Source organism: Mirounga leonina, unplaced genomic scaffold, assembly GCF_011800145.1.
Source record: "Mirounga leonina isolate KUSES-001 unplaced genomic scaffold, KU_Mleo_1.0 Mir_175, whole genome shotgun sequence".
Lineage (NCBI taxonomy): Eukaryota > Metazoa > Chordata > Mammalia > Carnivora > Phocidae > Mirounga > Mirounga leonina.
In genome coordinates, this window is record NW_023270453.1 from 5084968 (window position 1) to 5101265 (window position 16298).

General features: G+C 37.5%; 1 protein-coding gene across 4 annotated transcripts in view; it reads right to left on the minus strand.

Moving 5' to 3' along the window:
* The window catches only part of STAM (signal transducing adaptor molecule), a 109796-nt gene that overhangs the window by 33979 nt on the left and 59519 nt on the right, over nucleotides 1–16298 (minus strand). For 3 of the 4 annotated variants that reach the window (XM_035021537.1, XM_035021534.1, XM_035021535.1), the window contains exons 3-5: nucleotides 14599–14674; nucleotides 14419–14514; nucleotides 12659–12805 (exon numbers count right to left, since the gene is read on the minus strand). In XM_035021537.1, the coding sequence (XP_034877428.1) occupies nucleotides 12659–12805; nucleotides 14419–14514; nucleotides 14599–14674 (319 nt within the window). The remainder of the gene's footprint in view (nucleotides 1–12658; nucleotides 12806–14418; nucleotides 14515–14598; nucleotides 14675–16298) is intronic. The other variant, XM_035021536.1, reaches the window with a different exon arrangement.

The following is a 16298-nucleotide window of genomic DNA, read 5'->3' on the forward strand; positions in this document are numbered from 1 at the left end:
AGCAGAAATCAATGAAGTAGACACTAAAACAACAATAAAAATGATCAATGAAACTAAGAGCTGGTACTTTGAAAAGATTAATAAAATTGATAATTATTCAGACTCATAAAGAAAAAAAGAGGACTCAAATAAAATCACAAATGAAAGAAGAGAAGACAAAGTATCATAAGAGACAGCTATAATTATATGCCAACAAACTGGACAACCTAGAAGAAATGGTTAAATTCCTACATTCTTCCAAAACTAAATCAGGAAGAAACAGAAAATCTCGAAAAATGATTACCAGTAATGAAATTGAATCAGTAATCAAAAACTTCCCAACACACAAAAGTCCAGGACTAGGTGATTGTATATCAAACACTTAAAGAATTAACACCTTCCGGGGGCGGAGCAAGATGGTGGTGGAGGAGTAGGAGACCTGGATTTCATCTGGTCTCAGGAATTCAGCTGGTTAAGGATCAAACCATTCTGAACACCTACGAACTCAACAGGAGATCGAAGAAAAGAACACCAACAACTCTCTGAACAGAAAAGCGACCACTTTCTGGAAGGTAGGACGTGTGGAGAAGTGAATCCGAGGCGATATTCGGGAGGATAGACTGTGGGGGAGGGGGCCTCCGAGGGCCGCTTCTGGCAAGTGATAGAGCCGGGGAGTACAAAATGGGAACTTTTAGAAGTCAGCTCCACTGAGGGACGTCGCTCCAGTGGCTAAGTCGGGGGGTGGAACCCTTGTGGGACAGTGTGGTCTCAGGACCCTTGGGGTCACAGAAAGACCGGGGGTGCCTGAGTGCAGCAGAATTCCCAGGTATAGGAGCGGGGAAACCGGCTGAAGAGACGGAGCCGAGGCGTGGGCTCTCAGCTCCGGGTTGCCATAAACCGTGATCCGTGGCACAGTTGGGCCACTGCTCCTCCAGCAGGGACCCAACAAGCGGCAGATCCGGGGAGACTCCCCTTCCTCCCCCGGGAGGAGCGGCGCAGGAGCGCACTGCATGGATCTGCTGGGTTTGGAGACTGCACACCGAGTGTCGCAATCAAAAATAGGGGCGCTAAATGCTAGGATAAATGAGGCAGAAGAGAGAATCACTGATATAGAAGACCAAATGATGGAAAATAAAGAAGCAGAGAAAGAGAGAAACAACTACTGGATCACGAGGGCAGAATTCGAGAGATAAGCGATAACATAAGACAAAACAACATTAGAATAATTGGGATCCGAGAAGAAGAAGAAAGAGAGGGGCAGAAGGTATATTGGAGCAAATTATAGCAGAGAACTTCCCTAATTGGGGAAGGAAACAGGCACAAAATCCAGGAAGCACAGAGAACCCCTCTCAAAATCAATAAAAATAGGTCAACAACCCCGACATCTAATAGTAAAACTTACAAGTCTCAGAGACAAAGAGAAAATCCTGAAAGCAGCTCGGGAGAAGAGATATGTAACCTACAATGGTAGAAACATTAGACTGGAAACAGACCTATCCACAGAGACCTGACAGGCCAGAAAGGACTGGCATGATATATTCAGAGCAATAAACGAGAAAAATATGCAGCCAAGAATACTATATCCAGCTAGGCTGTCATTGAAAATTGAAGGAGAGGTAAAAAGCTTCCAGGACAAACAAAAACTAAAGGAATTGGCAAACACAAAACCAGCCCTACAGGAAATCTTGAAAGGGGTCCTCTAAGCAAAGAGAGAGCCTAAAAGCAACACAGACCAGAAAGGAACACAGACAATATACAGTAACAGTCGCCTTACAGGCAATACAATGGCACTAAATTCCTATCTTTCAATAGTTACCTTGAATATAAATGGGCTAAATGCCCCAATCAAAAGACACAGGCTATCAGTTCGGATTAAAAAACAAGACCCATCGATATGCTGTCTGCAAGAGACTCATTTTAGACCCAAAGACACCACCAGAGATTGAAAGTGAGGGGGTGGAAAACCATTTACCATGCTAATGGACACCAAAAGAAAGCTAGGGTGGCAATCCTTAGATCAGACAAATTAGATTTTAAACCAAAGACTGTAATAAGAGATGAGGAAAGACACTATATCCTACTTAGAGGGTGTATCCAACAAGATGATCTAACAATTGTAAATATCTATGCCCCTAACATGGGAGCAGCCAATTATATAAGGCAATTAATAACAAAAGCAAAGAAACACATTGACAACAATACAATAATAGTGGGGGACTTTAACACTCCCCTCACTGAAATGGACAGATCATCTAAGAAAAAGATCAACAAGGAAATAAAGACTTTAAATGACACACTGGACCAAATGGACTTCAAAGATATATTCAGAACATTCCATTCCAAAGCAACGGAATACACATTCTTCTCTAGTGCCCATGGAACATTCTCCAGAATCGATCACATCCTAGGTTATAAATCAGGTCTCAACCGTTACCAAAAGATTGGGATCATTCCCTGCCTATTCAAACCACAATGCTTTGAAACTAGAACTCAATCACAAGAGGTAAGTCGGAAACAACTCAAAGACATGGAGGCTAAAGAGCATCCTACTAAAGAATGAATGGGTCAACCAGGAAATGAAAGAAGAATTTAAAAAATTCATGGTAACAAATGAAAATGAAAACACAACTGTTCAAAATCTTTGGGATGCAACAAAGGCAGTCCTAACAGGAAAGTATATAGCAATACAAGCCTTTCTCAAGAACCAAGAAAGGTCTCAAATACACAACCTAACCCTACACCTAAAGGAACTGGAGAAAGAACAGCAAATAAAGCCTAAACCCAGCAGGAGAAGAAAAATAATAAAGATCAGAGCAGAAATCAATGAAATAGAAACTAAAAGAACAGTAGAACAGATCCACGAAACTAGGAGCTGGTTCTTTGAAAGAATTAACAAGATTGATAAACCCCTGACCAGACTTAACAAAAAGAAAAATGACCCAAATAAATAAAATCATGAATGAAAGAAGAGAGATCACAACACCAAAGAAATACAAACAATTATAAGAACATATTATGAGCAACTCTATGCCAGCAAATTAGATAACCTGGAAGAAATGGATGCATTCCTAGAGATGTATGAACTACAAAAACTGAACCAGGAAGAAACAGAAAACCTGAACAGACCTATAGCCACTAAGGAAATTGAAGCAGTCATCAAAAATCTCCCAACAAACAAGAGCCCAGGGCCAGATGGCTTCCCAGGGGACTTCTACCAAACATTTTAAGAAAAATTAATACCTATTCTTCTGAAACTGTTCCAAAAAATAGAAATGGAGGGAAAACTTCCAAACTCGTTTTATGAAGCCACCATTACCTTGATCCCAAAACCAGACAAAGACCCCATCAAAAAGGAGAATTACAGACCAATATCCCTGATGAACATGGATGCAAAAATTCTCACCGAAATACTAGCCAATAGGATCCAACAGTACATTAAAAGGATTATTCACCACGACCAAGTGGAATTTATCCTTGGGCTGCAAGGTTGGTTCAATATCTGCAAATCAATCAACGTGATACAATACATTAACAAAAGAAAGAACAAGAACCATAGGATCCTCTCAATAATGCAGAAAAAGCATTTGACAAAGTACAGCATCCTTTCTTGATCTAAACTCTTCAGAGTATAGGGACAGAGGGTATATACCTCAATACCATAAAAGCCATCTATGAAAAATCTACAGCAAATATCACTCTCAATGGGGAAAAACTGAGAGCTTTCCCCCTAAGGTCAGGAACACGGCAAGGATGTCCACTATCACCACTGCTATTCAACACAGTATTAGAAGTCCTAGCCACAGCAATCAGACAACAAAAAGAAATAAAAGGCATTCAAATTGGCAAAGAAGAAATCAAACTCTCACTCTTTGCAGATGGTATGATACTTTACGTGGGAAACCCAAGAGACTCCACCCCAAAACTGCTAGAACTCATACAGGAATTCAGTAAAGTGGCAGGATATAAAATCAATGCACAGAAATCAGTGGCATTCCTATACAACAACAACAAGACAGAACAAAGAGAAATTAAGGAGTCGATCCCATTTACAACTGCACCCAAAACCATAAGATACCTAGGAATAAATCTAACCGAAGAGGCAAAGGATCTGTACTCAGAAAACTAGAAAATAGTCATGAAAGAAATTGAGGAAGACACAAAGAAATGGAAAAACGTTCCATGCTCATGGATTGGAAGAACAAATAATGTGAAGATGTCAGTGCTACCTAGAGCAATCTACACATTCAATGCAATCCCCACCAAAATACCATCCACTTTTTTCAAAGAAATGGAACAAATAATCCTAAAATTTGTATGGAACCAGAAAAGACCCCGAATAGCCAGACGAATGTTGAAAAAGAAAAGCAAAGCTGGCGGCATCACAATTCTGGACTTCCAGCTCTTATACAAAGCTGTCATCATCAAGACAGTATGGTACTGGCACAAAAACAGACGCATAGATCGATGGAACAGAATAGAGAGCCCAGAAATGGACCCTCAACTCTATGGTCAACTAATCTTCGACAAAGCAGGAAAGAATGTCCAATGGAAAAAAGACAGTCTCTTCAACAAATGGTGTTGGGAAAATTGGACAGCCACATGCAGAAGAATGATCCTGGACCATTTCCTTACACCACACACAAAAATAGACTCAAAATAGTTGAAAGACCTCAATGTGAGACAGGAGTCCATCCAAATCCTAAAGGAGAACACAGGCAGCAACCTCTTCGACCTCAGCCACAGCAACTTCTTCCTAGAAACCTTGCCAAAGGCAAGGGAAACAAGGGCAAAAATGAACTATTGGGACTTCATCAAGATAAAAAGCTTTTGCACAGCAAAAGAAACAGTCAACAAAACCAAAAGACAACCGACAGAATGGCGCAAGATATTTGCAAATGACATATCAGATAAAGGGCTAGTATCCAAAATCTATGAAGAACTTATCAAACTCAACACCCAAAGAACAAAGAATCCAATCAAGAAATGGGCAGAAGACATGAACAGACATTTTTCCAAAGAAGACATCCAAATGGCCAACAGACACATGAAAAAGTGCTCCACATCGCTCGGCATCAGGGAAATCCAAATCAAAACCTCAATGAGATACCACCTCACACCAGGCAGAATGGCTAAAATTAACAAGTCAGGAAATGACAGATGTTAGCGGGGATGCGGAGAAAGGCGAACCCTCCTACACTGTTGGTGGGAATGCAAGCTGGTGCAGCCGCTCTGGAAAACAGTATGGAGGTTCCTCAAAAAGTTGAAAATAGAGCTACCATATGACCCAGCAATTGCACTACTGGGTATTTACCCCAAAGATACAAACGTAGGGACCAGAAGTGGTTCGTGCACCCCGATGTTTATAGCAGCAATGTCCACAATAGCCAAACTGTGGAAAGAGCCAAGATGTCCATCAACAGATGAATGGATAAAGAAGTTGTGGATAAATATATACAATGGAATATTATGCAGCCATCAGAAGGAATGAGATCTTGCCATTTGCAACGACGTGGATGGAACTGGAGGGTGTTATGCTGAGTGAAAGAAGTCAATCAGAGAAAGACATGTATCATGACCTCACTGATATGAGGAATTCTTAATCTCAGGAAACAAACTGAGGGTTGCTGGAGTCGGGGGTGGGGTGGGAGGGATGGGGTGGCTGTGTGATAGATACTGGGGAGGGTATGTGCTATGGTGAGCACTGTGAATTCTGCAAGACTGCTGAATCACAGATCTGTACTTCTGAAACAAATAATGCAATACATGTTAAGAAAAAAAAAGAAGATAGCAGGAGGGGAATAACGAAGGGAGGGAAATCAGAGGGGAAGACGAACCATGAGAGAGGATGGACTCTGAAAAACAAACTGAGGGTTCTAGAGGGGAGGGGGGTGGGAGGATGGGTTAGTCTGGTGATGGGTATTAAAGAGGGCACATTCTGCATGGAGCACTGGGTGTTATGCACAAACAATGAATCATGGAACACTACATAAAACCTAATGATGTAATGTATGGTGATTAACATAACAATGAAAAAATAAATTAAAAAAGAATTAACACCTTCCTTCAGAAGCCATTCCAAAAAACTGAAGAGGAAGGAATGCTTCCAAACTCATTTTACAAGGCCAACAGTATCCTGATACTAAAACCAAAGACACCGCCCCCCAAAAAAACGGAAAAAAGAAAAAGAAAAAAATGTATAGACCAATATCCCTGATGAACATGCAAAAATCCTCAACAACATATTAGCAAACCAAATTCAACAGTACATTAAAAGTATCATACACCATGATCAAGCAGGATTTATTCCAGGGATGCAACGATAGTTCAGTATCTGCAACTCAATCAACATGATACACCACATTAAAATAATGTAGGATAATAACCATATGATCATCTCAAGAGAAGCAGAGAAAGCATCTGACAAAATTCAACACTGTTTGAAGATAAAAACTTTCAACAAAGTGGGTAGAGAGGGAACATACTTTAACATAATAAAGGTCATATATGATAAACCTACAGCTAACGTCATACTCAGTGGTGAAAAGCTGAAAACTTTTCCTCTAAGATTAAGAACTATTGCTCAACATATTGTTGGAAGTCCTTGCCACAGCAACTAGGCAAGAAAAACAAAAAAATTGGCTCTCTGCACCTCCCAATTTGACCAAAATTTGCATCTTCTTGTGCAGTGCCAACTGCGTCCCTGAGTCAGGCTGGTGAAGGTTGGAGTAAATAAATTTGGCTGTATTAGGCACCTAGTCACCAGAGCTGCTTTTAACTCTGGCAAAGTGGATAGTGTTGCCATCACTGACCCCTTCGTTGAAATCAACTACATGGTATACATGTTGCAATATGATTCCACCCATGGCAAATTCAATGGCACAGTTATGGCTGAGAACAGGAAACCTGTCATTAATCGAAAGCCCATCTCCATATTCTAGGAGTGAGATCCCACCAACATCAATTGGGGTGATGCTGGTACCGAATATGTTGTGGAGTCCACTGGGGCCTTCACTACTGTGGAGAAGGCTGAGGGCTCAATTGAAGGGTGGAGCCAAGAGGGTCATCATCTCTGTCTCTTCAGCTGATACCCCCATGTTTGTGATGGGCATGAACGATGAGAAAGATGACAACTCACTCAAGATTATCAACAATACCTCCTGTACCACACCAACTGCTGGCCCCTCTGGCCAAGGTCATCTATAACAACTCTGGCATCACAAAGGGACTCATGATCACAGTCCATGCCATCAGTGCCACCCAGAAGAACATGGATGGCCCCTCTGAGAAGACCATCCCTGCTTCTACTGGTGCTGCCAAGGCTGTGGGCAACATCATCCCTGAACTGAATGGGAAGCTCACTGGCATGGCCTTCTGTGTCCCCATTCCCAGTGTATTGGTCGTGGATCACACCTGCCACCTGGAGAAAGCTACCAGATACGATGACATCAAGATGGTGGTGAAGCAGGAATCAGAGGGCCCCCTCAAGGGCATGCTGGGCTGCACTGAGGACCAGTTGTCTCCCGCCACTTTAACAGTGACACCCACTCTTCCACCTTCAATGATGGGCCCGCACTGCCATCAATGACCACTTTATCAAGCTCATTTCCTGTTATGACAATGAATTTAGCCACAGAAACTGGGTGGTCAACCTTATGGTCCACATGACCTTCAAGGAGTAAGAACCCCCTGGACAACTGGCCACAGGTAGAGCACAAGATGAAGAAGCCCTCAGATGCTATGGAGTCCTTGCCCCAGCTCATCTCCCAACACATTGAGAATCTCCCAACCTCAACAAGGTTTTCATCCCAGACACCATGAAGAAGAGAAGGGGCTTAGGGAGCCCTACCTTGTCATGTACCATCAATAACATACACTGTAGCAAGGCAAAAAAGAAAGAAAGACAAGAAAAGGACATCCAAATCATAAAGGAAGTAAAACTGTCACTATTTGCAGATGACATGGTAGTATATATATAGAAAACCCTAAAGACTCATCTGAAAATCTATCAGAACTAATACATTAATCCAGTAAAATTGCAGAACACAAAATCAATATACAGAAATCTGTTGCATTTCTATACACTAATGACAAACTATCGGAAAGAGAAATTAAGAACACAATCCCATTTCCAATCCCAACAAAATGCATAAAATGCCTAGGAATAAATCTCACCAAGAAGGTGAAGAAAGACCTGTACCCTGAAAACTATAAGATAGTGATGAAAACAATTGAAGATGATACAAATAAATGTAAAGATATGCCAATCTCATGAACTGGAAGAATTAATATTGCTAAGATGTCCATACTACCCAAAGCACCTACAGATTCAATGCAATCCATATCAAAATCATAATGGTATTTTTCACAGAACTAGAAAAAACAGTTCTAAAATTTATAAGGAACCACAAAAGATGCCGAATAGACAAAGCAGTCTTGAGTAAGAAAAATAAAGCTCGAATATCACACTCCTGGATTTCAAAATATACTATAAAGTTATAATATAATCAAAACAGTATGGTACTGGCACAAAAAGAGAAACACAGATCAGTAGAACATAAAAGACAACCCAGAAATAACACTTATGTGGTCAATTAATCTATGACAAAGAAGGCAAGAATATACAATAGGAAAATGAGTTTCTTCAATAAATAGTGTTGAGAAAACTGGACAGCTACATGCAAAAGAATGAAACTGGACTACTTTCTTAAACCATATACCAAAAATAAACTGGATTAAATGTGGGGCGCGTGGGTGGCTCAGTCGGTTAAGCGTCTGCCTTTGGCTCAGGTCATGATCCCAGGGTCCTGGAATCAAGCCCCACATCGGGCTCCCTGCTCAGCGGGAAGCCTGCTTTTCCCTCTCCCACTCCCCCTGCTTGTGTTCCCTCTCTCACTGTGTCTCTCTCTGTCAAATAAATAAAATCTTCAAAAATACAATAAAATAAAGACTTAAATGTAAGCCCGAAACCATACAACTCCTAGAAGAAAACATAGGCAGTAAGCTCTCTGACATCAGTCTTATCAATATTTTTTTGGATCTATCTCCTCAGGCAAGGACAATAAAAGCAAAAATAGACAAATGGGACTACATCAAACTAAGAAGCTTTTGCACAGCAAAGGGAAACATCAACAAAACAAAATGGCAACCTACTGAATGGGAAAAATATTCATAAATGATATATCCGATAACAGGTTAACATCCAAAACATACTAAAAAGCTCATATAACTCAGTATTATAAAAATAAGTAATATAATCTAAAAATAGAAAGAGGACCTAAATAGACATTTCCCCAAAGACGATATTCAGGTGACCAACAGGTACATGAAAAGATATTCACTAACAATCAGGGAAATGCAAATCAGGACCATAATGAGATAATTACTTCACATGTGACAGAATGGCTAGTATAAAAAAAAAAAATTACAAGTGTTGGCAAGGATGTGGAGGAAAAGGAACCCTTGCATTGTTGGTGGGAGTGTAAACCGGTACAGACACTATTGTAGGTTCCTCCTCAATAAATTAAAAATAGAACTATCATAAAATTCAGCAATTCTGGTTTTTATCTGAAAAATAGGTTTTTAACCAAAGGACAAAAAAAACACTAATCCCAAAAAGACATCTGCACCCCTGTGTTCACTGCAGTACAAGAGCCAAGACTAGAAACAACCTAAATGTCCATCAATAGATGAATGGATAAAGAAGACGTGGTATACATGTTCGCACGCACAGACACACACAATTACTCAGCCATAATAGAAGAATAAAATCTTGCCACTTGCGGCAACATGGATGAACTTGGAGGGTATAATGCTAAGTGAAATAAGTCAAACAGAGAAAAACACATGGTATGATTTCACTTTTATGTGGAATCTAAAAAACAAAACAGAAACAGACTCAGATACGGAAAAGAAACCTATGACTGCCAAACAGTAGGGAGGTGAAGGGGATGGACAAAACAGGTGAGGGGGACTAAGAGATACAATCTTCCAGTTATAAAATAAGTAAGATGAGGGAGGGGGATATAATATACAGCACAGAGAATCAATAATATTTTAACAACTCTGTAAAGATGGTAACTAGACTTATTAAAGTGACCATTTCATAATGTATATAAACACTGAATCATTATGTTGTACACCTAAAACTAACAAAATATTTTGTCAAATATTCTTCAATAAAAAAAAGAGAGAAGGAAGTACAGAAATAACCTACATTAAGTCCTATATTCCTGAAATGCACACTTTTCAAAATTCCTTCCTATCATCAGGTTCTAATTGTAGCAAAGATACCTATGTTATTAATCAATCAAATATAGCCACAGTGCTAGCATTACTTTTATCTCTATGTCAAAAGTTAGTGCTACAAGAACTGCAGCAGAATGAGTTAGTTGACTGAAGTATGACTTTTCTTAATATTTTTCTATTACTTTGTTCTGTACTTGGGATGAAAAATTATACTTTAAAAATTCCTTATATTTTCAGAGGCTTTTGTTAAGTATGATGACAAAGATCTGGTCCGATTAAAATGTAATAATGATTAAGCGACTGAGCTTAAAATCTAGAGGGACTTGTGTAGATGATCCTACATGATACATTTTTCATTAAATACGAAGTTCTTCACAAACATGGTTTTCAATAAGCTATCAGACACCATTATTAAAAAAAAAATCACCATTCTACCTCATCATACTTTATATGCATTTTATATATTTCTTGTGGCTGAAGACAGTAACTACAACAAAATTAGCTTTCATATATTTTATAACATCCGGCCAAAAAAAAAGAAAAGTAACTCTTATCTTTACTATTGCTGATGTATGTCCTGAACCTCTTGAACAGGAGAGTAACCTAACTTCTTTCTGTACCAGTCAATAAATAAATGCTCTTGCCAGTGTTCACTCCACTTCTTGTCCTTTGAAGCCTAGTCTGAACATACACATATCCACTAACCTCTATATCAAACGGAAGGCAGGATCGTGTAGTGGAAAGAACACTGGACTGAGAGTCAGGAGGCCTGCGTTCTAGTTCCAACTCTGTCAACTATGAGCTGTGGACCTGGGGAAGTCACTTAACCATTCTGGGTCTCAGTTTCCTCATCTGTAAAATGAGGGGATTAGATTAGAGAATCCCTAAAGTTGTTCACGCAAACTATCTAAGATTCTAGGTTAACCAAACAAAGCTACATTATCACACAGATCATTAGTTCTTCTTCCTTCTCTAATTGGAACAAGTCCCTTTGTGGACTGAAAAGCAGTAAAGCTGTACTCAAGAGCAGTGCTTCCCAAACTTTAACGTGCACATGGAATCATCTGGGAATCTTGCTGAAATAGAGATAATGAATCCATAGGTCTGAGTGGCACCTGAGATGCTGCATTTCTAACAAGCTTCCATGTGATGATGATGATGGTCAACAAAATACATTTTAAGTAACAAGCTCTAGAATAGCTTCTCAGGGCATAGAAACTGCAATCTCACTAATCATCTATACTTTTTGGTTTTCTATAGTGAGACTACCCTTTTATAAGTAAACATTGTCTCTCTTGTCAAGGAACTTACAAGATATCTTGGATTTTTCTGCATAAAATTATTCCTTAATTATACAGATTTTAGAAAATATTCTGAGTAGTAAAAGCCAGCTATGAATTATGAATACTTCTTAAAGACATATTTTATCATTGTAAAACCATTCATAAGCCAAATTTTTTCAAGTAAGAAGAAAAATATCCTTTCCTTCCTTCATTTCCCAAACATATTTCTGGATCTTGACATCTCAAGAATATTCAGATAAACTAAAAGAGTGCTTTGGGTAGAAATCTAGGTAAGTCTGCATGAATCACTTCATGATTCTCTGAAATGGTCAAAACCCCGAACTTGAGCCCTCCATAGCTTGAGAGTTTTCTGTGCATGCTTTCACACCACTTGTTCCATTCTACCCCAATCCACGCAGTAGGGAAAGGCAGTATAATAAATTACCACACATTTTAAGCGTCCTAGATTAGCTGGTGATCCCAAAGGATGGTTACCCAGAATAGAGAAAATAAAATAAAATAAAAGAGATACCCTTCAATTTTTTCTTGATGACATAGAGATTGATCCCAATACATAAATTGGGGGAGGGAGGGGCAGAAAGGAAATTTAAGCCTTTCACTCAATTGTATTTATGTACTGGTCGGCTCTTATTAAGAGAAAAGATGCTTTGTGTGCTTCTCTCCTTATTGACTCCCTTATCTCTGTCTCATTTTTAATACAAGTAGTCATAAATTTCATAATCAAAAGAACCTCTAAACTCATCCTTAAATTTCAAGGATATCCTGATTTTTAAGCTGTCATTCTCTGTAGATAAAATTAAAGCACTAAGAGTATTTAAGAAGACTGTCAGTACTACCTGATATCATAAAGCAATTCTGACTATATTATTAAAAACTCCATAAAAAATTTTTAAATTGCAAAATGCTAATCTAATTTATTTACAAGGAAGGAGAAACAGTGGGAAAGTGGAAGTTGGAACACATTAATATTCCCCTGTATTTTTCTGGCACCACTGAATGTAAGATTATTAACAAAAATTCCTTTGGAGAAGTAAAAACTACCTGGGTTTGGAGGAAAAAAGAAAAATTCATATAAATGTGGCTACTTTAGAGAAACAAACTGTAGCACACAATGCAACTTTACAAAATACCTGAGAGCCAACAGCTGGAAATGTAACTCCTTGTTCCTTAAGGTTCTTAATCATTGCTGATATTAGACTAAGCTGTGGATCATTCTTAAATTCATCTGTCCATTCAACCATAAGAGCCTTTAATTTTTCACAGACTTTAGGATGACCCTGAAAATAGAGAAAATTTTAATAAAAAAGTACTAATTTCCTGGCTAATGATATAACACAGATATGTTTAATATAGAAATTATAAAGTGCTATAGACATTTTTTTGAATCACAAATAACCCCTAGCTATAGATGATACATAAGAAAACAGAGTTGGTTACTAGAAATAATCAAATTTTTTTCACACTATGAAAAAACAATAGATGATACCAACATACATACCTCATACCAATTAAAACAGATTAAGTATGTAATAACTTATTTTGGAGGTCAGAGAGATGGAAATTTTCAGAGTACTTTGCAACTAAGTGAGCTTTCTACATCAGGAAGACACAGAAAAGTACTCTGTTTTGTGTTGGTTATTTGCAGACCAATAAAAAATAAGTTGGAAAAGAGAAAATAAATGATACAATTCCTTTATTCCTAATCTCTGACTTTTAAAAATATGCTTGACTGTGTATTTTTTCCAAGTTGTTTAATTATCCGAGGCCTGGTTTGAGGCCCACTGTATGTCAATATTTCTAAAAACTTCATTTCTTCAAAATAACATCCCCCCCTCAAGTATAAAAATCACTCTGTTCACTGTAAAACATGTGGAAAATGAAGAAGTCCTTTCTCTTATGTGTAGCTGTTTGCTTTTTTCAAAACAGTTGTTTGTGCTACTAAATACAAGTTTGAATATCTCATTTTCAACTAAATTATAGAAAACATTATACTAAAATCTCTTCATAAACAGTCATACATTTGATGGACATTCAGGACATTAAAAGAATGATTATTAACTAGTAGAAAATACCTAAATGTAACTGAATAGCGCAAAACAGGAAAAGAACCATAATCATGCTTGACAAGGAAATACAGAAATTCTGTAAAGAATTATGTAAATTATCTCATTTCTGTACTGTTTCCTACTAAAACCTGGAAATAATCATTTTCCCAAAAAACATGAGGCATTTTCCCTTTTAACATCTTAAAATTTTTCTTGATTATATGATATCCCATCCTCCCTCCTCCCAAGAGTCAGAAATAATTACCTGTAGAATGCACAAATTTTTACTGGGAAAACTCATACATTACTTAGTAACTTCATTTTTTTTTAATTCCTTGAATTGCATAAATTGTGTTCTTTATTCTACATTCAGTTAAATAAAAAGCATAGCATTAAAATCCTGCCATGGTCAGGTAGTGGCCTTACTCATGTCACAATGAAAACAGGGTCATATTTTGGCAGTATTTCTGTTCTACATTGGGAAAATACCTCAGTGGCTACACAAATGGTTACAAAAACTGTGCCTATAACAGACTGGTATTAATTAACCAGATGGAGAAATACATGTATTTTCTTATTAGATGAAAGGAATGATCAAGAAAACAGGTTAAATATACTTTAACCTGGCTTAAAAAAAAAAAAAAAAATTCTCCAAGTATATAAATTTATAGTCTCTTCAGCAAAACATTTACTTTACTTACATACTGGATAGACAGAGCCTAGGAAGGATTATAAAAAAAAGCAAAGCACAAACCAGTCCTTTGTGATTTAAAACGTGAAAAGCTGAACATTAAAATACACAAAGAAGACTGTGTTAATTCATTTCTGGAAATAACGTTCCTTACCTTGTTTAGTACGTTGCTCACCTCACTAGCAAAATCTCTTGAACATACTTCTAAATGAAAAATTTTGCCACAGTTTGATACACATGCTCCTAGAAGCTAAAAGTATAAAATCACAAGTTAAAATAAGGGCTCAATTTTAGCAGATAGTTTTGTGGTAAAACTTAAAATGAAATCACTTACAGTCAGAGCTTGCATAGCAACATGAGGATCTTTATGGTTCACCCTCCTCATAATAGACCGAAGACAATCTTTAGGTCTAAAAAATGAGAAATGTAACAATCAATTAGTAGTATATCCAGGTTTTTCCCCCCTTAACTATAATAGGCAATAGACTACTATACAAAAGGTAGACTACGGTAGTTTAATTTTTATTAATGACACAAATGAACAGTACACTAACAAGTTCCTTTAAATTTTTCAAATAAAATTAACAGGCTCTCTTCCTTAGCAATCATAGATTAGGCATTTCACAGTAATCCTGGATGAAAAAAAGTTCTGAAAATGAAATGACAGACCAAAATTTCCACTTCCAGTCATGACGGAATAATTGGAACTAGACTTATACTCTTGCTATAAACAATGAGAAAACTGGAAAAATATATTTGAAGTATACACTCAGGTCACTGTTTGGGACATTAGGCCACAGGCAGTGCTGAATAATCTCTAAGAAGGAATATAATTAGATAAGCCAGACATTTGCCTCAACTTTCCACTCAGAGGCACTTTCCAGATACCGGTACAGACTTTCTGCCTAAAGGCAGTTTCTGGATCCTGGTGCAGAGATGGTGATCCCAAGAAGAGAATAGTAATCTCACTGAGTTGAAGGGAAAGAAATCAGAATGCAGGGAGGCTGAGGAAGCTAGAATTTGCAAGACAGAGTAGAAGGAGCTATATGAAGAAATAGTCCTGGATACTTGCAAAGGAGTCCACTTAGGTCTACTGTGGAAAGAACCACACATGCATAGATTAAAACCTCCTAAAGCTGAGCAAAAAGTGACTGCGAGCTGTATGCTAAAGAGTTCCCAAAGCTCAAAGAGTTGTCAGAGTTTGTATCAAAATGGAAAGTCCTTGTTAAATATATAGAGCATCCTGTGGATACACAAGAGTTTAGGACTTGGTATTGGGACTGAACTATCGAAAAGACTACTCTAAATCCATCCTATAACTACCTAAAAACAAGCCACAGAAGGATAAAGTTGATCCAAATGTAACATATGTTCAGAGAGAATAAAGTCTAATACTCTTTAACAACAACAAAACCTGGTACTTGATATAAAATTCATGACACTAAACATTCAGTCAAAAATTATTAGATATGATACAACACACAACTAGGAGAAAATTCAGTCAACTGAAAATGAAGAAATGAGAGATAATGGAATTAGCATTCAAAGACTCTGTATAAGCTAATCTAAGTATACTCAAGGATGTACAACAAATCATCAACATAATGAGGAAAGAAATGGTGTAAAAAGGATAAAGCTTAAAAAAAGAAAATACTTCTGGAAATGAAAAATGTTTTTAAAAAGAATTAATCAGATAAGAATAAAAGATCAGTAAACTTGAAGACATGCTTGAAGTACATGAATTTAAGTACAGAGGAAAAAAAGACCAAAAAAAATTTAATATAGAACCACCACTAAATACATTTTTAAAAGAGAAATGGAAATTTTAAAAAATCACAAAAATATTCAATTGATATATAAGACAATAAACAAAAGTTCAACAGAAGAAACATATCATCTAGAAAAATGGCAAGTTTTAACATTTTAATCCAACCATATCAACAGTTATATTAAATGAAAATGGTCCAAACACATCAAGTAAGAAAGATTGCTAGACTGGATTAAAAAAACAGGACTGGGGGTGCCTGGGTGTCT